General features: G+C 43.5%; 1 protein-coding gene across 1 annotated transcript in view; it reads left to right on the top strand.

Moving 5' to 3' along the window:
• The window catches only part of LOC134102204 (lisH domain-containing protein ARMC9), a 35,366-nt gene that overhangs the window by 4,291 nt on the left and 8,630 nt on the right, over positions 1 to 22,445 (top strand). The window contains exons 8-23 of the mRNA XM_062556234.1: positions 170 to 327; positions 504 to 602; positions 1,304 to 1,339; positions 3,337 to 3,371; positions 4,034 to 4,145; positions 4,497 to 4,601; positions 6,329 to 6,419; positions 6,558 to 6,681; positions 7,067 to 7,206; positions 8,508 to 8,584; positions 8,999 to 9,073; positions 9,380 to 9,470; positions 10,730 to 10,788; positions 11,498 to 11,596; positions 12,228 to 12,337; positions 20,086 to 20,213. Of these exons, the coding sequence (XP_062412218.1) occupies positions 170 to 327; positions 504 to 602; positions 1,304 to 1,339; positions 3,337 to 3,371; positions 4,034 to 4,145; positions 4,497 to 4,601; positions 6,329 to 6,419; positions 6,558 to 6,681; positions 7,067 to 7,206; positions 8,508 to 8,584; positions 8,999 to 9,073; positions 9,380 to 9,470; positions 10,730 to 10,788; positions 11,498 to 11,596; positions 12,228 to 12,337; positions 20,086 to 20,213 (1,539 nt within the window). The remainder of the gene's footprint in view (positions 1 to 169; positions 328 to 503; positions 603 to 1,303; positions 1,340 to 3,336; positions 3,372 to 4,033; positions 4,146 to 4,496; positions 4,602 to 6,328; positions 6,420 to 6,557; positions 6,682 to 7,066; positions 7,207 to 8,507; positions 8,585 to 8,998; positions 9,074 to 9,379; positions 9,471 to 10,729; positions 10,789 to 11,497; positions 11,597 to 12,227; positions 12,338 to 20,085; positions 20,214 to 22,445) is intronic.

Raw genomic sequence — 22,445 nt, 5'->3', positions numbered from 1 at the left:
AGTAGACAATTAAATAACATGACTTTAAAAATTGAGAACTAGCATTTTGGAAACTCTTATTCCAAAATTCTGTCAGGAAAGGTTATTGAGTGATATTTCATGGGAATAGCTTTTTAAAAATCTATTTCCTGTAAAACTGAATTAGATGTGTGTATTTGTGTGTTTGAAGATACAGTACAGCAACTGCACTTGCAGTTGGCAGAAGCTGAGAGAAAGGCTTCGTCCTACGTGAAAAAGTTCCAGAAGATGCAGGCCGACTACCACAAGCTCATCGGTGTCACAGCTGAACTGGTGGACTCACTCGAAGCCACTGTCAGTGGAAAAATGGTACACTCAGCCCCCCCCCCCCCCACCACTACCCAAATCACACACAGAAACACACACGCTCGCCACACACAAGCCCTGTATGAATGTTATATCTGCGCAAACCCTCACCCTCAGTGCAAGCCTATGCTCAAAAACACTTCCCAGATGGCTCATGGGAGTGCTGCTGTTTGTTGCAGATCTCCCCGGAGTATCTCCAGGGTGTGTGTGTGCGTCTCTTCAGCAACCAGATGAGACACAGCGTGGCCCAGAGCATCGACTTCACCCGGCCCGGAACTGTGAGTGAGAAAACACCCTTTCCCACATGTGACCGGGTTAACACCCAGCCAGGCACCCTGGGGACCAACCAAATGGCCCCAAAGAAATGCTCAGACTCCACTGATGCTGATGGATATGATGATTCGGTTGTTTGCCAAGTCCAAAGACCTATAGCATTATTATTTCCCTGGGAAATAACGGTCTTTTGTTTAGCTAAAAATGTGCTGTGGTGTCTCTTGGTTGCTGTTGCCATGTTGCTGTGTCACATTTTTCCTTCATTGCCCCTCATGGAAGTCTGGTTAGATATTAGGTATTTATGATGTGTGACTAATATTTAGTTTATAACCCCCCTGTAGCCGCTTGTGTAATGAAAACACACCTCCAACATAGTCATTCTCTGTGTGATGAGCTGTTCTTAATACCTATTTCCATTACTGCATAGGAAGGAAGGGTTATTTGAAAGGACTCATGACTTTAAGATGATGGCTATGTCTATGTCTTCCATATATACACTACCATCAGTGGATAGTGGATTCCCCTTGGCCATTATCAGGCCCGCCTTGTGGGCAAATCTAGTTTTGTGCTTCTGTTTTTGATGTGTGTCTGTATACCTTCATTCAACAACTTCCTATTGTGTGTGTGCATTTGTGTGTGTGTGTGTGTGTGTGTGTGTGTGTGTGTGTGTGTGTGTGTGTGTGTGTGCGTGTGTGTGTTCTTAAAGGGATATTACTCTATGAGCCCTTATGATGATGGATATGTAAGTCTCTGATGTTTCATTCTTCTCCCTCTTGTCTTGCTCCCCCACTACATTGCCTTGCCGACCGTGCCTCTGCCCTCCCCTCCCCTCTCCTCTCTTCCTCCTCTCTTCCTCTCATCCCTACTGCTCATCCATTCCCTTTCTTTTATATTCCTCCTGAAAGCCATGGCTGGCTCCACTTCCCTTTATGTTTAACCCCATCTATGAGAATGCTGCTCTTTGCCTGACAAGCAAAAGGACGTTGTGTTGAATCCCTAGTGGTGTTACTGCAGTCACTATTCTTCTTCCCCCTGCATAGCCCGTCATTTGCTGTTTGTCTGTGTCAGTCACCAAGAGAATGATTTGTTTGGGCCTGGTTCCTAAAGCCCCGCAGACTTGGAGAACGGACGTCACAAGTGCCCTCAGAGCCAGAGTTTGGTCAGCACCAGACTAGTCTCAGACTTTCACTCATTTGTTAATGGAAAGTATCACTGCTGTGTCCTGGAGTGAAGCTCTGCCATAGGACTATTGCAGGTGGTTACCATGGGGCCGGACCTTTTGTACGTGGGCAAAGAATTTCCAGGATGTACCTGGACTTCCTTAATCCTGTTGAAGTTAAACGATATGCGATATGGAACCTCGCCCAAAGGCTCCTAATCCAGCCAACACACGTTATAAGTACTCCATATACTTCTCTTGCGTAGCTGCTCAAGTCATTAGTCTATTGTGAGGCTCTCAGAGTTTAACCAAGATTGGGCTCCTGCTATACATTTGTTGGCTCACACACCCTCCTCTGTCTCGGCCAGATCCTAAAAGTTCCTCTGTTGGTCTTCGGCCCACTCATTCTTCATACTCGAGATGCCTGGACAGATCTGTGTGGCACCTCTGTGTTTCACAAAGGCCAGGCCCGGTTCAACAGGATATGGATAGGCTGATAGGGATAATATCCCCACCCTTTTTTCACTCGAAACAAGACATTTGAGGTCTCCCGCCTCCCACCAAGGCTAAACATTGAAAATGACCTCTGTGAGATCTCAGCACTTCACCTTCATTAGTGGTTGTTTGGAGAAACTGGACCTAAAGGCCAGGTGCAATGTGATAGTGATGGCAGGTAACTTGTCCACTCACTAACCCCTTCTCATAATCCCTGTGCCCTTATCAGGGATCCTCATGCCCTTGCCACTCACTGCATGCAAAAACAAACAAAAAGTAGAGTAAAGAAAATGTGTTTACTGAATGCGCGCCTGAAGGTATTGCATGCGACCAGAATTCTTTTCCAGCATGTACTACTGTACTGTACAGTATATAGCCCCTGTAGCTTTGGTACACCCTGGCTTGTTACTTGGGCTGAAAGCGTCTCGGTAAGCATCCTAGCGATCTCAGTGAGAGGTGAGCTCAAGGGCCGTATTAAAGCTTTTCAGAGAAGGTGCTGCTCATTCTGGCGCAGGATCAGGATTGCCTCCCTTCATTATCCATAATGGATGAATAATGATGATGAATGATGGATTCATTTCTTTAATGAAGAATAATGAAGTAGTCAAGCAAATACATGTACAGTAGTTGAAAGAAAGATTGCACTGATATCTTTTCATTTGAGTCCAGAATATAAACTCAGATTCGCACCTTCTCTGAAAAGACTTGTGAATACGGTCAGAGCTCTCTGTTTTTCTGTTGTCTAGCATTAAACAGGTGAGTCTTAGTTGGTTTTCCTGTAAATGTTGTTTTAATCCTCCCTCTTTATTCGGCCGTCAGTTTAATCTGAAAGAATTGGTGCTCTGTAGCCACTGTGAGTTGTGCTCCCAGTATCCTCTGACCAGTTTGATATTTATGAGTTCTGGTTCCTGGTTTTAACTATTCATTTTAACAAACACAAAAGCCATGTCCATCTGCATTGGTCTCCTTTGCCAGCACCATTACTCAAAAGTAGCTAGCAACTCCATAGAAAAACAATGTTGACAGAATGACAAAAGATGGTGATAGTTTTCATTCTTGTTTCTCTCTCTATCCCTCTCTTCCAGGCCTCCTCTATGCTGCGTGCCTCCATCGCACCTCCGTAAGTTCTCCACGAGTCTCTCCATCCACAGCCACCTGTATGGAAATCAGAACACAGGGCCCTGTAGCACTAGAAAAAAGACCCGATAGAACAAATAGTTCTACCTGCCCAACTCTACTGAGTGCTGAAAGCATGTAGAGTCATGGCAAGTCTGAGATTTTTGGCTGGCGACTAAACAGCCATATGTAATGAGTGAAAGATGCATGTTGGCAATGTTAATTACTGTCTCCATAAAAAAAAAAGGAAATAATTTATATGAATTGACAGAATTGCTGCCCCAGGTAAAATGTTCTACTCCTCTCCTGGTTTTTGGCACACTGCCACGTTTTCTTCTCTTTCCTACTGGCAGTTTTCTTTGTAATCTGATGCACACTTTGAGAATAGTATGCACCTTCTTAGGATGCAGTAACTTTCCTTAAAGGTGTTTTTTGTTACCACCAAGCCAGGGCTTCCTTTTCATGTAGATTCTTTTCTTAGTTAGTAATCTTCTTTTGTCATTGACATTGTTGAGTGTACTTAGTCCTGTACATCGCCGGTAGCGTTACATTCCCACTGAACTGATAGAAAGTTAGCAGGAATGTTGGTGTATGCGGTGGTGAATGAAGTGTCTAACTTTAGTGTGTGTGCCCCCCCCCCCCCCCCCCCCCATGTTTTCTCCTCAGGAGGCCCAAAGACGTGCCGCTCCTGCCCTCGTTAGACTATGAGAAGCTGAAGAGGGATCTGGCCAACGGGTCGGATCGGCTCAAGGCGCTCCTGCTGCAGGCTCTGCGCTGGGTGAGTCAACCTCCAACACTCCCTGGCAGAAAGCTCCAAGGAATCAAATCGCTTTATTATCCCAGAGTGCTGTTCCAGGCCCACCCAGGATGATTCATTGTGTGACCATGATTGATCATTGATTTTGACGTTAGTTTAATTCAGACCACACTAGAGATCTACCGTTATTGAGCAGATTGTCTCATGACCTTGCCTTGAGTCGCTATGGCATTTCTTCGCTTCAGTTTCCCGAAACTGTGCTAATGTCTTTTCCTCGTGTCACTAATTGTGCTGTGTGTGTGTGTGTGTGTGTGTGTGTGTGTGTGTGTGTGTGTGTGTGTGTGTGTGTGTGTGTGTGTGTGCCTTTTTCAGAGGCTGACTCGGTCTGTCCACGGTGAGCAGCGTGACACCGTCCTTCAGGCCTTCATCAGCAATGACCTGCTGGAGCGCGACAGCAGCAGCAGAAGCTCCAGGAAGGTACGCCAGCTCCTCATGACCTTGCTTCCCCCCTCAGCCCATATCCGCCAGCCCAGGCACACAACACAGTTATGGAGCAGACACCCCCCGCTCTCCTATTCCCTATTGGATTCAAGCGTCACCTGAGTGCACGTATACCGAGAACTCTTTTTTTTCCCGAGACATTCCAAAAGAGCAGCATGTTACCCTTTCCCGTAAGTTTTCTTTCTCGTCACCGAGATCATCGGGTGTCTCCGAGTCCGGTGCAGAGGGCATATGGACATGCAGCTCAGTTTTTCACAGGGACGTGGAAGTGAAATAGTGTGGACATAGACGTGACATAGGCATACATCAAGCTGAGTTCCACTCAATGTAATCAGTCTCTCCCATCTTTTTTTAACTTGAGGGCTTTCATATGTATTTCACACTGTGTTCCGTAAAGTAAAACGCTGGGTGAAACTGGCTTTACCACCGGGGGACTAGTCATCTCAACGCCACAGAAATGTAAGCCTTGACGCACACAAACAAAATCACACTTCATCATCTGAGGTCAGGCAGGGTCACCTGTCTTCAGTAACTACAGATTTTTGGAAGGAAAACTGAAAGAGCTGTCTCAGGTTATATGATTCACCAGCTCAGAGGATCCTGAAATCTCCTTTGTGTTGGTGTTTATTTCCCTTTGTATGTATGCCTCTTCACGTTTGGTAATTCTGCACATGACCTGAAGCAGCGATGTCAAAAGGGGGGTTTTGTAAGGTAAACGTCTCAGCCTATTGTCACTGTTCTCTCTGCCACACAGCTGGTAATCCATATGGGACACTTTAGTAGTCTGAGTTTACATAGCTTTCAATACCATACAGTAGATAGGGATTTTTTTTTGCCGCTTTCCTTTTGTAGAACAATATGAGATAAGATAAGTGTCCTTAAATATTATTTTAAATGCATTCAGTATCCAGTCAAGTCACTTGCGAGTCTTTGATTATGGATTTTGTATTTTTGTCAGTGTGCTTGTGAAATTTGATGTTAACTAATGTTCATTGATACCTGCATATATAATTGATGACTGGATTTGTGAGGCTTATTTTTCAAGTAAATGGAAAATGTTCCCAATTGCATTTCTTTACAATTTCTTACAATGCAGCGCTTGAAGTAGTTGAGGTCAGGTTATTCGTGGTGGCAGATCGTAGCTTTTCTCTTCTGAGACCCTGAGGCCCATTACCTCACTTGACTTGGGATAAGCTCCTTGGGTAGTCAATGAGACTGCTCTGCTGCCACTATTCCACTGTGTTACGTGTTACATAAGTCTGTGAAATGTAAGAACAATGCAAACTATTTTTTCTACACATCTTGTTCCACACGGTTGCCTTTTTTACCAGTGTCTGCAACATGGCATGTGACATTTAGGTGTCACGGGCACGCTGGCGACTACGCCGCTCCGTCTAGCCTCTGTTGTCTTATGTATGTTTCTTGTTTGTCGGATCGTTTGTTTTACAGCACTTTGGTCAACTGTTGTTGTTTTTTAAAGTGCTATACAAATAATTTGACATTGACATTGACATTGACATTTAGAACTTGAAAAATTTGAAAAACCTCAAATTTAAACATCCATCTGTCAAACTGACCTTTCACATACATATTAAGCACTGTAATGAGCCAACAACAGGCTTGTTGAGAATGCATTGAACAGTGTTATGTGTAAACCTGTAAGTTGGTGTTTGTTATACCTTAAATTCTGACTGTTTTTGCAGAAGACCGTGCTACACCTGATGAAATCAAAAAATGAGATTGTTCGTCAGTACATGGCCCGACTCATCAATGCGTTCGCCTCCCTGTCAGATGGTAAGTCAATAAATGTGGATCAGGTAGCTCCTGAGCTGAGCTAGTCTATGGACAATGGAAATGGAAAGCTCTGTTGTAGTAGGCCGGTTTGTGGTATCTACTGTTGATTTGATCAAATTTGTTTCTTCGCCTCTCTAGGCCGAATGTACTTGTCTCAGATCCCGTCTCTGCTGAAGATTCTTCTGGACACCATGAAGTTGGAGGAGAAGGACTCGCTGACCAGGGAAAACCTCCTGGGAGCCTTACAGAAGCTCAGCCTCAGGTCCCTAGTTCACATTTCATCCAGCGCCTAAACCAAAGAGACATTTACCTGACCGTCCCATGAACTGCATGTAACATGTTTGACATGTGGTCAGAGCTACTAATATCAGACATGTAGTGCTTTGTTACTGTATGTTGATTTAGCCATTGAATCCATGTTGTGACTAAAGCTAGCAACATCACTTTGCTCAGTCAGCGCACTCTCTGCTTTCCTTCTTCCCTTAGTGAGTCCTCCAATTCTGTCCAACTGGACAGAATAACTTCTTGATCTTTTTGATCTTTGTGATCTTCTGAATGATCTCCATTCTTCAACCTTCTTGATTCTGAGATATTCGACTTGTATTGCCACGCTCTTATATTTCCTCTGTCTGATTGGCTTCTCACAGGCGAGCCCAGCAGACAGCCATGATCAGGGCTGGTCTGATTGGCTGGCTGGTGGACGAGCTCCATGACTCGGACTGCCTTACAGACTACACGCTGGAGTACGCCGTGGCCCTGCTCATGAACTTGTGCCTGCGCACACAAGGTAGACGTGCTCTCTTTTTTACTGGCTGAGAGGTCACTGAAAATGGGTGTCATTATGATAAAGTGCACATACAAGCAGAGATGGAAATGTTTTGTCCACCTGTCACTGCACTTGTAAACACTAGGTATGAATATGTGATATCATATGTCAATATCAATATGTGATTATATTAATCACAATTTTCAAGGTTATCTGCATTATTGGAACAATGTGAACTCATATTGGCCCTCCATGCACAATACATGCAACAGCACTAAAGATCAACAGAACCACATTCATATGCCATATGTCTTGCCATAAAAGTGCATCTTTAAGGCAACTTGATCTAACTATACTACAGTACATCATCTGATTTGAAATATTTACAGCTATCTAGGGTATATACATTTATTTCCTCTATTGACCCTGTTTTTGAAATCATGCATTGCATAGCCCAGCTTTGAGAAACCGAAATACATACGTGCTTAGCATTTTGTGAAAAAGAAATCATTAAGGCTACATGGACAAACTCTTACCCATGAGCTCTATATCCTCCAATGTTAATATTTAGTTATCTAGGGGATATTTTTGACATTTATGAAAATTGGCCTTATGAAATAATGTATTACAAAGGCTAGAGACCCTGTAGAAATGTGCTACAATTTCAAAACTGGATTACGCTGGATGGAGCAGCTAATTGTACAGGGCAATGCTTTACACCTTTGTCATTGGTGAGGTCTGCTGTTTATTTTGATGTACGTTTGTAATGTGTTGAGGGAGGAGTTTGTGAGATTCCACCACGACAAATAAGTGTGGAGATGTGAGTCCATCAGCCTCATAAGTCTAAATAGTACCGTCTCATAGTTTTCCGTGAAGTTGTTGAAATTAAATTTACACCAGATCTGACGGTATAGTTGTGGTAACCTGTGCCAGCTCTAATTTCTTGTGTGACCAATAAGTGACTAATAAGTTGATAAGTCGCCTGCCAGTACATTAATTCACCCACATTTGGCAGGTGAATTTCCATCCCTAGTATACAGTATTGACTTTCGCAAAGCCAAGCCAGTGTATTTTCAGGAGATGGTTGTGTAATCCAGAACAGTTGTTTGCATAATTGAATCCTGTTCACAGTAAGAGAGTCCGCATCGTTGCCCATGGACAATCAGCTAGTTAAATTCAATCCATGAGCTCACAGAACTCATTCAATTTAGTTTTGATGTTGTTTATGTTATGTCTTTTAATGTCTGTGTTAATCAGAATGTCTAAAGTGCATTTGCCGTTGGTCAAATGTAGACCCTGACCAATGATGTTTGTGCCCACAGGCAAAAGGAAGTGTGCTGAGAATGCCAAACATGTGCTGAAAGTTCTGACTGACCTCCTGGGACACGAAAACCACGAGGTGAATGCTGTGGTTTTATCCCTTAAGATGACCATGAAGTGGCACACCTGGTTGCATTGTGTCCACAGTCCTGTGGCCATATTTGTGTGTGTGTGTCTATCTATCTGTCTGTGTGCATGAATCAACATTTGTCAATTCATATTTGACAATCCACTGGGCCTTGAAAGAATCCAGCCTAATGTCTCGTTCACATCAAAGGTGGCCAGTGGTGCATGCAGTCTATGTGTACAGTATGCGCCTTTATTTCAGAAAGAATAGGTAAACATTGCGGTGTGGACTCACCCAAAGCATGATCCACCTATTAAGATGGCATAAAGAAGTTATTCCTTGGCCATAATCGGTATTTACACAGAGGTTAATGAACATTTAAGATATTATAATTAATTCAGCAGTTGTGTATTTTTTTTGTGGCAGATCCGGCCTTATGTGAATGGAGCCTTGTATAGCATACTGGGGATCTCTGCTGTTCGTGAGGCAGCCAGAGAAGTGGTGAGTGGATGTGTGTGTGTGTGTGTGTGTGTGTGTGTGTGTGTGTGTGTGTGTGTGTGTGTGTGTGTGTGTGTGTGTGTGTGTCTGTGTCTGTGTCTGTGTCTGTGTCTGTGTCTGTGTCTGTGTCTGTGTCTGTGTCTGTGTCTGTGTCTGTGTGTGTGTGAGAGAGAGAGAGAGAGAGAGAGAGAGAGAGTTTGTGTGTGTTTAAAGTAATTGACGTATTGACACCCACACAAATTCATCATCATGTTAACAGCAGATATTGAACGTTGTTGTGCATGTTTCCTCCTCTGTTGTTTTTTACAGAGCATGGAAGAGATCCTGTGTTGCTATAGCAAAGAAGAGAACCCGGAGCTCAACAGGCAGATTGAGTTTATCATTAAACAGCTCAATTCAGGTAAACCTCACCCTGTCGCCATAACCACGACTACATACACAGACAACGCCAAAATGCATTCCACAGAAAACGATATTGACCAAACCCAGTTAAGTGAAACCTGATAGTAGCATGATTTTGTTTACGTGTGTGGTGATTTATTGAAAGTCATGTACTTCATTGGAACAGTTAATCATCATCTATCCGATTATGCTAAGTAATCAGCTCTGTCCTTGAAGGCAAACAACAGAACGTGCAACGCAGGCTTCACACCTTTAAGTCTCTATTTAAATCTCAGTATTTATGTATATTATTGTGTGATTAATGCACATTAGAGAGATAAGGCCCGTTTGTATCAAATATGTCATCGACCCTGTGCTTTTAAGCTTATCCTCTCTTGACATTTACCTTTAGTTTATATGAAGCCACTAATGCACACGTGTTCAGTGGTCACTCATGATAGGTCAGTGTTTGTGTATTTAGTCTTTATAGCTATGTAAATACTGTTATGAGAGATAGCACTGCTGCTCCAAATTGATTTAATGTGATATGTTGCAAGTAGCCAAATGGTTTCACACAATTCTTTGTTAAACACAGTGCGAATCTTTTTTACTTTCTTTTTTCGGGCATTTTATTTTATTTATTTATTATTGCGTGTGATCATAAACTCAGGATAATGCGTCAGACATTGTGGATTGAGAGCCAGATGTACTAACACTTTTGCACCCACTTCAGGTAACCTGCAGATTGCCTGTCGCAGGAGCCAAAATTGGCAAATTGTGTTTTTCCGTGTCATGCACATACATTCATAGGAGGGTCAGGGGAAGTGGGAGTTTCGTGTAAAAAGATGTGAGGAGAAGCGTAAAATGTGCCTATTTAGGTATTCCCCTGTATGTACAAAAACTGGCCATGAAAACGCACATCTGTTCTGCGGTGAAATATTTCTGCCTGGTAAAAGCAGGTGTTAATCCAAATGATGTTTAAATGCATCAAAAAGAGGAACTTTCAAAGACAACAGAATCACTATTTAGAGCACCAGTTTTGCTCTTTTTACTTTATCAAAAGCAGCCTTTCGAATGTCTTACTCTCACTTTCACGTTATCCACTTAAACTTTTCTTCTTGCTAGATTTGACACATCGTCCATAGCCTACATGCACTAGCAGTTTGAGGAGAACCACTGCTTTTCACTGCTGCTCTGGTTTATCTTTGTGTTACTGATGCCGGTGTGCTGCTGATGCTGTGGTATCTCACGCTATCCTCCGCGTGTTTGTGTCCTCAGGGGACGTAACGGAAGATGGGGCCGAGTCGGACGACGAAGAGGAGGAAGACGACGACGAGGTGAGGAAGGTGTCTGTGCCGTAGCGCTTGAGTGACAAAAGACCCCACTTTTTGGCACGTTCTGTACACTTCGCATGACCCACATCACTGGCCCCCTCAGACATGAGAGAGAGAGAGAGATAAACAGACCTTTATCGCCGTGACACCTCTCCCAAATGGGTTGATGGCTATCTTTCCACGGCACAGATATTAGGTGTCATCCACCTGGGAGTTGGGTTTGGAGATTTGATTCCTCTTAAAACTGGGTCAGGAGATACAAAAAAATACAACAACACCACAACTACAACAACAACAATGGCCTGTCACTCAAAACCATGTGTATCTCTGTACGTGCACACACTTGTATGCAGTTGTGGTGCTTACTATTCAGAAACAGTGCTATTCAATACCTTTGTGTGGACCATTCATTTAGGAAAATATTGACTAAAGACAAAGACAATGGCAGAGTTGACTTAAAGATTGGAAAATAACCTCTGAGACTGCGTGGCATCTTTAGAGTATTGAAACAGAAGTTATAGGATTGCATGAAATGTTATTGTTGAAGTAGCTTCTTATGTAAGTGTTGTTCAGTCTTACTAAATCAAGTGAGTCGGACTTATCTGACTGCTGTTATTTTGCTATTATTTTACTTTGGCCAGACCCTCTCCATTGTTGCTGCTCAGTGGGACATACCAGGCTCTTAATTCCTTTCAAATCTCTGTTTGCACAGGAGGATGCGATGGAGGCAGATCTGGACAAGGAGGAAGTGCTCCAGCCACAGCCAAAAGAACTTTCCGGAGAGTCCTTGCTCACGACAGAGTACCTGGGGGTAGGACAGCTGGTTTTGAGCTATTACAATGGGTCTGATTTGTTAAATATGAGTAATAGTAGAAATAGGTTCAATAGAAAAAGTTCCTACACAAAAGTGCAGTTATGCTCACCACACTCATGTACAGGAAAATGTATTTGAAAAAGTTCAATGTGAATCATTTTTAATCAGCCAAGGAGATTGATAACACTATGCTTAAAGTATAATCAAACTTCAAAAGAAAAATATTATCTACCAGGAAGTGGCCAGTGTGTGTGGCAATGTCTTGTTAGACTATGTAGGCCTAACGCCAACTTGATCTTGAAAGCAACCTGTTGGGTAAGGTAAGAGGAAATTGAATTAAATAGGTCACACATTAATAGGCTGAAGTGTATTTCCCATCACAAAGCAAGGATGACAGTCTAGGAATGACACATAGAGACCTGCATTTGTGGACATCATGACAATCCCCAAACGCCACGCTTCTGTTTTCTCTGGTTGATTACTTTAATATCCTGTTACATCCTCATTCCTACAAACACCCAGGTGTTTGTTATGTTTTGTTAAATATTTAGGCAAAAGTCTGACTCCTCAGGCCTCTCAGTGGATGTAACGTGAGGAGATATGTGACCAAGAATTTGGAATTTTCCAGATCATGACCAACATGGCGAAGACAAAGAGGAGGTCAGGTCCGCCTGCAGGCCACAGCGTGGATGAACCCTTACAACGGCCAGTGACACCGAGTTCGCATCGAAACACAATGTAAGAGCAGACAGACACACACAAACACACGAGGGGTGTAAAGGTGCACATATTTATACCTTTAGTACCGTTTAGGTACAGGACGTTAGGTTCCGGAGATACCACGTACCAAATTGTGATGTTTGTGTACCGTTACACCCCTAACACACACAGATACACACACTGAGGGCCAGATGTACTAAGACAGCGCTAATAGCGAGTTTTTGTATGCGCAGAGTGCGAACGCTGTGCCTTGCTATATTGCGTGGAATTTACTAAGCCATCACTTCATTACGTTAACTGCGTTCAGTGCCGCCCGTTCCCGCCCCCTTTACCACGCCAATTGCGCGCATGCAGAGCTGAACAACGAGCGCAGACTGCGCAGTTGAATATTGCAACATTAAAAAGAATCAAAGTTTAGCGATCATACATGATACAAAGAGATTTGTCAACGAGCATCGACAGACAGAGTAGGCCTAGTAGTTATTCAAATCCACTTAAAAAATACTTGAACTATTTACTGCACGTAGACTTGGGATATGACTTAATGCCTAGTCTAACAGATTGGGAAGTGTAGGCTATAGATACAGACGGTTAGAAGGTTGCCGCCCCCTCTGTGGGGGAAAACATGCTAACATCACACATGAAAGTCAATGGGCTAACTCGCTAGCAGAAAACAAATGTTTTCCCCCACGGGGGGTGTTTCAGCCATGGTTAACACGGTAACTGGGGGCGGTAACCACGGCTATGACGAGATGCCGTCTGTATGTATGTCATGAAAGAGAAAATACGATTTTAGAGAGGCAAACAAAAGTTAAGGTTGGTTTTGACATAGCACAATGAAGAAAACGGATGCTCTGAATATTGATTCAGCTGTCTCTAAAAGTTTTTCTAATAGACGCATTTAACCGCAATCTCGATTACACCTGCTTTCAGAAGGCGGAAGTTTTTCAACGCAAAATAGACGTGCGCTGTTTTCATACATCTGGCGGAATACTTAATCAATCGCTATTAGCACCTCTCCTCCCCTGTACTTGCGCGTTACACCCATTTTCACCTGATCCGCCCAGGAATTAATATGCATGACACGGAAAAGCGCAAATAGCCATTTTCAGCTCCCACGGCAGGCAGTCTGCGCGTTTCCCTCATTGCGGCTTGTTTGTACATATCCTCCCCATGTTTATACGCGCACGTTACGCCTGAAATGGGCGCAAAACGTTAGTACATCTGGCCCTGAGTGACACACCTTTCGAAGGCGACATCAGTGTACATACAGTGGGTACGGGTTGAGAATGCACCTTCTCCCGCGGGACTCCCGAAGAGATCCCGCAGTGCGTCAAGCCGATTTTTTTCGAGGCTAAGGCAATGTACCCAAAAAACCACCAGGTGGCAGAAAGTTTCAACTGCATTTAATGATGAAGACCGCATATCCGTCAATAGTCGACTCCTTAATCTCACTGAATCATTAAAATGAAGGTGATGACTGGCGAAATTATTCAAACGACACTTCAATGAACCATTGTTGAAATGAATGAAAATGGTTATAGAAATCGCCTACAGCCAGCGTTATAAGAAATATATAAGTAGCCTAATAGTTAAAGTCTTCTTCCGTATTAAACAGATAGCCTACGGGACGCTCTTTGTTCCGTAGGCTATTTTAAGGAACTACTCAATGCACACACACTGGGTAAACTGGCGCGCTACAAACATTAAAATGTCAAATCATATTTATTTCTCTTTGTCGCCATGATATTGGGGGAAACGCGGAGAGGCGAGATGGTCAGTCTTCGTATTTGTTCTTCGCGTTTCGTTATAAGAAATATATAAGTAATAGTTAAAGTCTTCTTCTGTATTAAACAGATAGCCTACAGGACGCTCTTTGTTCCGTATTTTAAGGAACTGCTCAATTCACACACACTGGGTAAACTGGCGCGCTACAAACATTAAAATGTCAAATCATATTTATTTCTCTTTGTCGCCATGATATTGGGGGAAACGCGGAGAGGCGAGATGGTCAGTCCTCGTATTTTTTCTTCGCGTTTCGTTATAAGAAATATATAAGTAATAGTTAAAGTCTTCTTCTGTATTAAACAGATAGCCTACGGGACGCTCTTTGTTCCGTATTTTAAGGAACTACTCAATGCACACACACTGGGTAAACTGGCGCGCTACAAACATTAAAATGTCAAATCATATGTATTTCTCTTTGTCGCCATGATATTGGGGGAAACGCGGAGAGGCGAGATGGTCAGTCCTCGTATTTTTTCTTCGCGTTTCGTTATAAGAAATATATAAGTAATAGTTAAAGTCTTCTTCTGTATTGAACAGATAGCCTACGGGACGCTCTTTGTTCCGTATTTTAAGGAACTACTCAATGCACACACACTGGGTAAACTGGCGCGCTACAAACATTAAAATGTCAAATCATATTTATTTCTTTGTCGCCATGGTAGGCCTATTGGGGGAAACGCGGAGAGGCGAGATGGTCAGTCCTCGTATTTATTCTTCGCGTTTCGTCATAAGAATATATAAGTAATAGTTAAAGTCTTCTTCTGTATTCTCTGCCACATTCGACAACAGCATTCAAGTTCCTTCTCAGCACGATGACGTGACTTTGCTTGCTGTTGGCCCAGATTAGAACAACATGCTCGAATTCACCAACAGAGTCGCGGCAACGTTGGTAGATACCAGTGATGCGCGGGTACGTGTCTGAACGCCCCGCCCCGCCCCGCCGTTTACAACTAACCCGACCGCAACTCGGACCGCAAAAAAAAAATATTGAAATACAGGACCCGACCCGCTTCCCGACCCGCTTATTGTAAAAAGTAGCCTAGTCTAACTTAGTCGTAGCGTCATTGAGCTATGCAAAATTGGTATCTCATATGCATGTAAAACAATAATATAGCCTATATTGCCTAATTATATATAGCCTATAATTGCTCAGAATTTGGGAAACATGCATTTAGTCTACCTTTTTTTTCTTCCGTGTCGGCATTCATCCAAAAATGTGGCTGTTTGACTCAACATTGAACATAATTAGCCTAGGATTTTCCTATACAAATTCTGTTTCAGCCGTTCCTCACATGAATGCCTTGAAGCTCTCCCAAGCATGAAATGCAGGCATAGAATATTATTAAGAAACTCTTTATTAACGTCTTCATCAATGGACCAAAAGTCCATTGCTCCGCGATTATAAATTGCAGCGAGATGAAACCTTTATTGCACGACGTGGGGAAGAGCAGACGTGGGGCTTTCCAACGAGCCACTAGGCCTATAAGTTGCGCAAGGACGCACATATTGCATGCTCATACCAATTGTAGGCTATATGCCTTGATGACATTAAATTAAGAAATATTTCCTGATTTGGGAAACTTTTAGTTTATTTTTCTTTCCATAATACCATTCGATCTTGCTGGAAATTATCAGACTTGAGAAACACGCATTGCATCGGCAACTTCGCTGCTCAGTAGACGATTCTGCCACTTTCTGTAGAGGCCAGCAGTTCGAGATAAAAGCTGCAGATCATAGACAGAGAAAGCATATGCTCTGAGAACAGAACACAACTGCATGTCAAGTGTAGCCGAGGGTCTGTCTACGCAGAAACAACAAGTGCATTTCTACATGTTCGTGACAAAATGTGGGGGATAGAATCGCGTTTCAGTGGGAATGCTGCAACTTATGTCTTTTTCTTCTAAAGACAATTATGTACGATATAAATGACAATTTATTTTTTTTACCGACCCGACCAAACATGACCCGCATATCATTAAAAATATTTTTTCTTGACCCATAACCGCGGGTGCGCTCGATTTGGATCAGCCCGCGCATCACTGGTAGATACGGATGCCTGCTCTTCAGAGCCATCACCACAAAGGAGCACTAGAGCCTGGTGCAAAACCACCAACTGGGATGGATCGAAGGGCAAGCAAGCACTGCCACACAACGTCAAGACCTTTGTCAACACTAAGCAGAAAGTTTCCTACGATGGGGAGAAGTGGCCGCAAGGACTGCATCGATAAGATCAACGAATGCCTTCGCAAGCCCCGAAACCCTGGCGATACATTTTCTTTCCTTTAATTCAATAAAACATTGTTTATCTGAAGAACTTTTCCGAGGTTGTCTTGTCTACCAAATCCTAAACTTAAATAGAGTAAACATTTTATCTTATGAAAAAACTCTTAGGGGGAACAGTTAGGCAGCCCTTCCTCCATTATCGTAGTAGGACTATAGGCAATTTATTAGAGGGGTCAAAAAAAACTAATAAAGTAGGCTAGACTAAATGTGTCACTTTAGTGATTGGCTCTTTCAAATGCAAATTAGGTGGATGGGCTTTTGAATGGGCCTGCTGCAGGTGAAAGGACAAATCCTACGAATTTATTGTTTTTAGAAAGTGCCATTATCATTGCCATATTCTCTTAAAACATAGGCTATATATTTGAAAACGAGTTGATTAAAGGCTTCTAATGGTGTCTCTATAATATGATAAAAGCAGAGATTGAGATGTGTGTTTGGAACAGTTTTTCAAATCCCCCGGGGGTATTTAGACTCCAGGGTGTTAAGCACTCATTCACAACTGTCCCATCGCTAAATGCTCTCTTGTGTTGCGTGATCACACAAGTATACCTGTCGTAGTGTGCTTTTAATTTGATATGCCTAATTATTATCTCCGCCAAGGATATAGGATGAACAAAGTCTATGGATTTGCTATCCAGTAGCCTAATAATTAGGCTATGTGCCACGTCCGATTTCGCAAGTGGTGTAGTAGGCTACATTTAAAAACAGACAGCCGCCTGTGAGATCCATTTCATGAAGAGCATTATTGTCTTGTGCGATCATTCCCCCTCCCCCACACTCGTCTAACCAGGTCACTACATTATAGCCTATATGCGGCACTGAGGACGACACGACACTTGAGCCCGACACTATGTCAATGTAAAAATGTGTGTGAGTGCGCGCTGAACCACGAATTAACATATTAACTTTTCTTTTCAGCAGACATCGCAAACATAAAAAGAATCTCAAAACAGGAAGTCTTTCGTTTCTTTTAATAAATCGATGCATTTTCTTTTGATGGGTTCCGGAGAGGTTCTTCGACTAGGTTTCGAACCCCGGTCGCTGGCATACGATACCTATGCATCAACCACTTGCGCCACAACTGGATGTGAAGTTCAATAGGCTTTATTCGGGAAATGTACTTGAAACGTCGCCGGTTAAAATGAACAAACCTCCGTTTTAAAATAGCTTACACATTTCTAAGTAGGCCTATTCCTAGCATGTAAATGTTGCCAAAATGTCCATCTTGTCCATCTCTTTCGTCTTCGCCTTGACGTTGACAATAATAGCCTATTCACGGAAATGCGGTCTTGTAACCGTAATGAATTCATGAATTACTGTAATCTAAGGTTGCCTTTCGAGTAGCCTATTTCAGGTTGAATTGAAGGAAATAGTCCTTCTGATAGGCCTATAGGTTTCTAAAACCATTTTCATTCATTTCAACAATGGTTTATTGAAACGTCGTTTGATTAATTTCGCCAATCACTTTCATTTTAATGATTAAATGAGACGGATATGCGGAGCATTTCTCTCCCTCTCCGTTGACCAAAACGTTGCTCTGGCATCTCTGCTGGACTGACTGAGTTATAGGCTACGTCGAGTGAGAGAGCTGTGAGGTAGGCTGTAAACATTCGAAAACTCGGGCGGTCTATGTTGCCCCCTTGCGGTTGCAGTTTTCCCGATGCTTCGGGAGTCCCGATGTGCGGGAATGAAAGGAGCATTCTCAACCCGTACCATCTGTACACAGATGTACATTGTTCTTCCACTGTCACATTTAAATGTCAAATGGATTATCATACTCAAACACCTGAGCAAGTCTTCCTGTATAATACAGTATAATTACACAAAACCACAAGCACACAGACCAGCATTGTATGGTTGCGTTCAAAACTCAATACAGTAGTATATTGCAATACTCCATCACAAAATACATAATTCGTAGGCTTGTGCCTGTAACAAGCATCTGCATTTCATCCATTGCCTCAAAACTACTGTAACAGCCAAACTGAAAGATCTCAGTTATAGTGTACTGTAATGTGTAATGTAATGGTTATACTATATCTTATCAGTGATTATCGTGTAATGTGTCATTTAATTGTTATACTATATCTTATCTGGGCAAGGACATTTGAGATTGTCAGGAAACTCTCCCTTTTTAGCCACTGTTTTCTGATCGGTGCACTTAAGTCATGAGGTATCGTGTGGATTGCTGTTGGGAAAGCAGAGGTGTGGCTTATTGTTTCACGCATTTGACTTCAATTAAGATAACAGGTGCTCTAGTCTAGTTTCCCCACAACAGGCTATTTCCTGCTGTGGCTGGCCAAGAGTGTTCTCCCAAGTTACTGTTACTGTCGAGATCAATTGACCGATTTCTGTGTGGACAAAATGCGTTGAAATAAGACCCTTTGACTATCCTTTGACTATTTTGCGAATGGTGACCTTATCACTGGTAGGATAATTAAGATGTGTCGTACTGTATCTCCAGTGGCACTGTGAGTGCCACACTGCAGCTCAAAAATGTACACAGACACACATACACACACACTTACTAAGTTATCCTTTAAATGGCTGGCGGAAACAGCGGTTACCCTTACAAAACGGCACAGGAATATGTGATCTGGCTGAATGTCACTGATCTATTTTTGGTCGCGCTCTCAGGTAAGTTCTACCTCTCTGAGTCTTGTGAAAGAAGCCCAGCTGCCGAAGCCACGGTGAACCATTACAGTTGGCATGGAAATGCATTCCCACCTATTGTAACGGGTCACTTGATCTTATCGCTCCACTATGTCTCACCTCAACAAAAGGCAGATATGGGACCTGGTCTGGCACACTGTAAGGTTGCCTCTGCTGGAGTATTGGCAATGCACCTCACGTTTTGGAGACACAAAGCACATACTGTTAATGCCCCCTAAGGAAGCGGATATATCAGCAGATCATTAACCACTGTCCACAGTGTCCAGTGTCTATCAGCAATGGTGTCCTCTCTAGTCCAGTCACAGTGTCCGGGGGACATTTAGGTGTCCCCTTTTTCGGGTCCTTGTTATGAGCACTTGGTCATAAATCCCATCTGTCAGGTAAGGGCGTGTGGTGGCTTATTGAGGTCGGCAAGGTTGACCTCAAATCCAACAATGAGAACCTCGGTCCTCTGTCTCCGGTTCCCCAGGCCTTTGTCAGCCTCTGGCTTCACTGAGTCGACGGGACGAACAATAACTGTGAGTTTGTGAGCCCTTTGTGGAGCGCCAGGGATTGTTATGCTGCCTAAGTGCCTGTATTTTCAGCCATGAAAAGGCTGTAGAGGGTCACAGGTGCCCTGGGACCACACAGGGGCAGAGGCAGCAGTTTGAGCTGGACAGGGTCCATGCTCAGAAGCAAGTCGGGACCTGATGCTCAGGTGGCATGGGCTCACATTTGCCAAGATAGAGGTTGATAATTAGTCTGCCGGTGTCCTGTGTTGAATCACGTTTTCCCCCAAACAGAAGGCCAGTGATGCATGCACAAGTACAATAAGTGGAGATGTTTCCACAGAACATTAGTGGTGATACTACCTGAAACTAACATTTCTGTTGTGCGTACGTCGGCTGTAGGAATCTTTTACAACAATATTTGCTACATTTTACATTCGCTCACACATCAAAACCATTTTTCCGGGTCTCCAAACATGTTGGGAATATACTGGAAAATAGACTCTCTCTCTCTCTCTGTCTCCCTCTCTCCAGAGATTCCCAGCGAGAAGGAGACTATCCTCTCAGTCGAGAAAGCCTCCCCCTGTCCAGTTTCGACTCCCGTCCCCCTACGCGAAGTGGCAGCCGACCCAGCACCTCCGATTCGCTGCATCGCACCCTGGGTACGTCAGCACTCCCGTTAACACATCACGCTCTATACCTACACCTGAAGACACACACCTGTCCTCCACAACATCCTTTTCCTCCACCCACACCTCATGCCCACCTCAACACACCACACCACACCCCCCCACCACCACCACCACCTCATGCCCACCTCAACACACCACACCCCCCCACCAAATGCTTCATGCCCACCTCAACACACCACACCACACCCCCCACTACCACCACCTCATGCCCACTTCAACACACCACACCCCCCACCTGACATCTCACCCCAAAGATTTTCCCAACACTCTTCCCAGACTCCCTACAAAACTTCACTCTCACCATTCACATCCCACCACCTCAGTCCCACACATCTCACGTCTTACTTTCACCATTTGGTCTGGCATTGCTCCGTCGTGGTGCAACTATGCTCGAACCAGAGCTATTCGGACCTATCAAATGTTCAGGGCGGGCTTAATACGATGATGGGCAGATGATCAACAGTAGCATAATCAACCACGTCACCACAGAGCGCTTGGGTTGAATCCGTTTACAACAAAGATGCTGCTCTGATTGGTTGTAGGTCTGTCTAATTGAGTGAAGAGGCATTTTTTTTCCTGGTTCGGTTGAAACATGACCCATAATCACAGCCTAATGGAGCAGTATCAGCCTCAAATTCTGACTAGAATTTTAAGTATGACAACGTCAGGCTTACTCCTCTCCCAGTGTATCTGGTGACTTGACACTGGACAAGAGCATGTTCATTTTTCTTTGTGGCACAAATATGAGCGTGTGTTTTCTTACATATTTGAGGAAGAAATCAGCTGTCTGGATTTCACATTACAGTCCCAAACACATCCTCTGTATTCATGGCAGGCCTCTTAATGCATGTGCACCACAAACACAGTTCAAGATGGTCATTTTAGGACATAGTCTAGACTCTGAGACGGTCAGTCAGTAACTGTTGTACAAGTGATATTCTGCAGGTTCTATCTGGGAGAGTATGACTGGGCAAATACAGTATGCAAAATTAGTGTTGTATTGTTTTTCAGTGGTGGTGTTGTAACCTCACCAGTTCCTTTTCACTTTTTTCTGTAGCAGGACTTTAATATCCGTCTGTTAGAGTTGGAACTTGCCGGACTAAGCCTTTCTTCATAGTTTGCATTTCAGAAAGGGATTCTTTTGATGTCCAGAGCCCCTAGGTTAGGGCAGTTCCTGAACTGGACTTCAGAAAGAATTTGTTTTGCCCACTCTCTCTACCCACATCCTTGCATGGCACTGAATAAGCAGTTTCTCCTTCCAAGAACACAGCTGACCAGAGTTTCAGAGGAAAGAGGTCATAACAATACCACTGATGCCACTGTGAGGATCACCTCACTCCTGTATACTGTATGCACTCTTCTCCTCTGCTCCTATGCTCCTCTTGAATCTGTCTATGGGCTTTTATCTAAAGTGCATGTGAGGTGTAGGGCAAACAGCTGATGTGAAGGCCAGGAAGCTGATGTACTGTAAGAGGTTTATGGAAAGTGCTAGAGACTCCGGCTATAGCTTCGCCACATTCGAGAAGAGACAGGAAGTGGTGAGAGAAAGTGCTAGAAAGAGAAAGAGTACATTGTGAATTGGAATTAGATCAATTTCATCTTAGATAAAGTTCAAGTTGACTGGCATTCAGCAGACGCTTCTATCCAAAACGACACAGACTGGCATTGAACCCATTCCTACCAAGTCGTCAGCGTTATCACTGCTCCACCACAACCATATAGAACTTGAATATAACCGATGCGTTTACTATATCAATGCACTGTTTTATGATACAGCCTGTATGACGCACTTGATTGTCCTTGATTTTGTATAGTGCCCCTTCGGTTGCTTTGCCGACTCATGTTAGTGCTCGACCTCATTTGAAGGGCGGCTTCTTCTCTCCCTTTTTAATTAGTGCTACATTCTGTTCCCGCCTGCCTTTGAGCTTATGGCATTGACGTAGCTGTAGTCCGCGAGGGCACTTGACACTCTTGCATGAAGATGAACCGGGCTTAGGCTTCGAGCAGTGCTGTGTGTGTGTTAATGGTGTCAGGGGGGTGAGGAGTGTGTCTGTGTGTTTGCCTGCTGCGCCTGTGAGAAGTGTCTGGCTCGGTGTATAGTAGCATGGTTTTTTTTTACCTAGTGTCGTTTTCCGTGTCTGTGTAGAAGATGAAGTTGAAGACCAACAGTAACATCGTGCGAGCATCTGTGGCACTTCAGGG

Source organism: Sardina pilchardus, chromosome 15 (assembly GCF_963854185.1).
Source record: "Sardina pilchardus chromosome 15, fSarPil1.1, whole genome shotgun sequence".
Lineage (NCBI taxonomy): Eukaryota > Metazoa > Chordata > Actinopteri > Clupeiformes > Clupeidae > Sardina > Sardina pilchardus.
The sequence above is the reverse complement of the archived record's forward strand: the minus strand, read 5'-3'. Positions and strand labels throughout refer to the sequence as shown.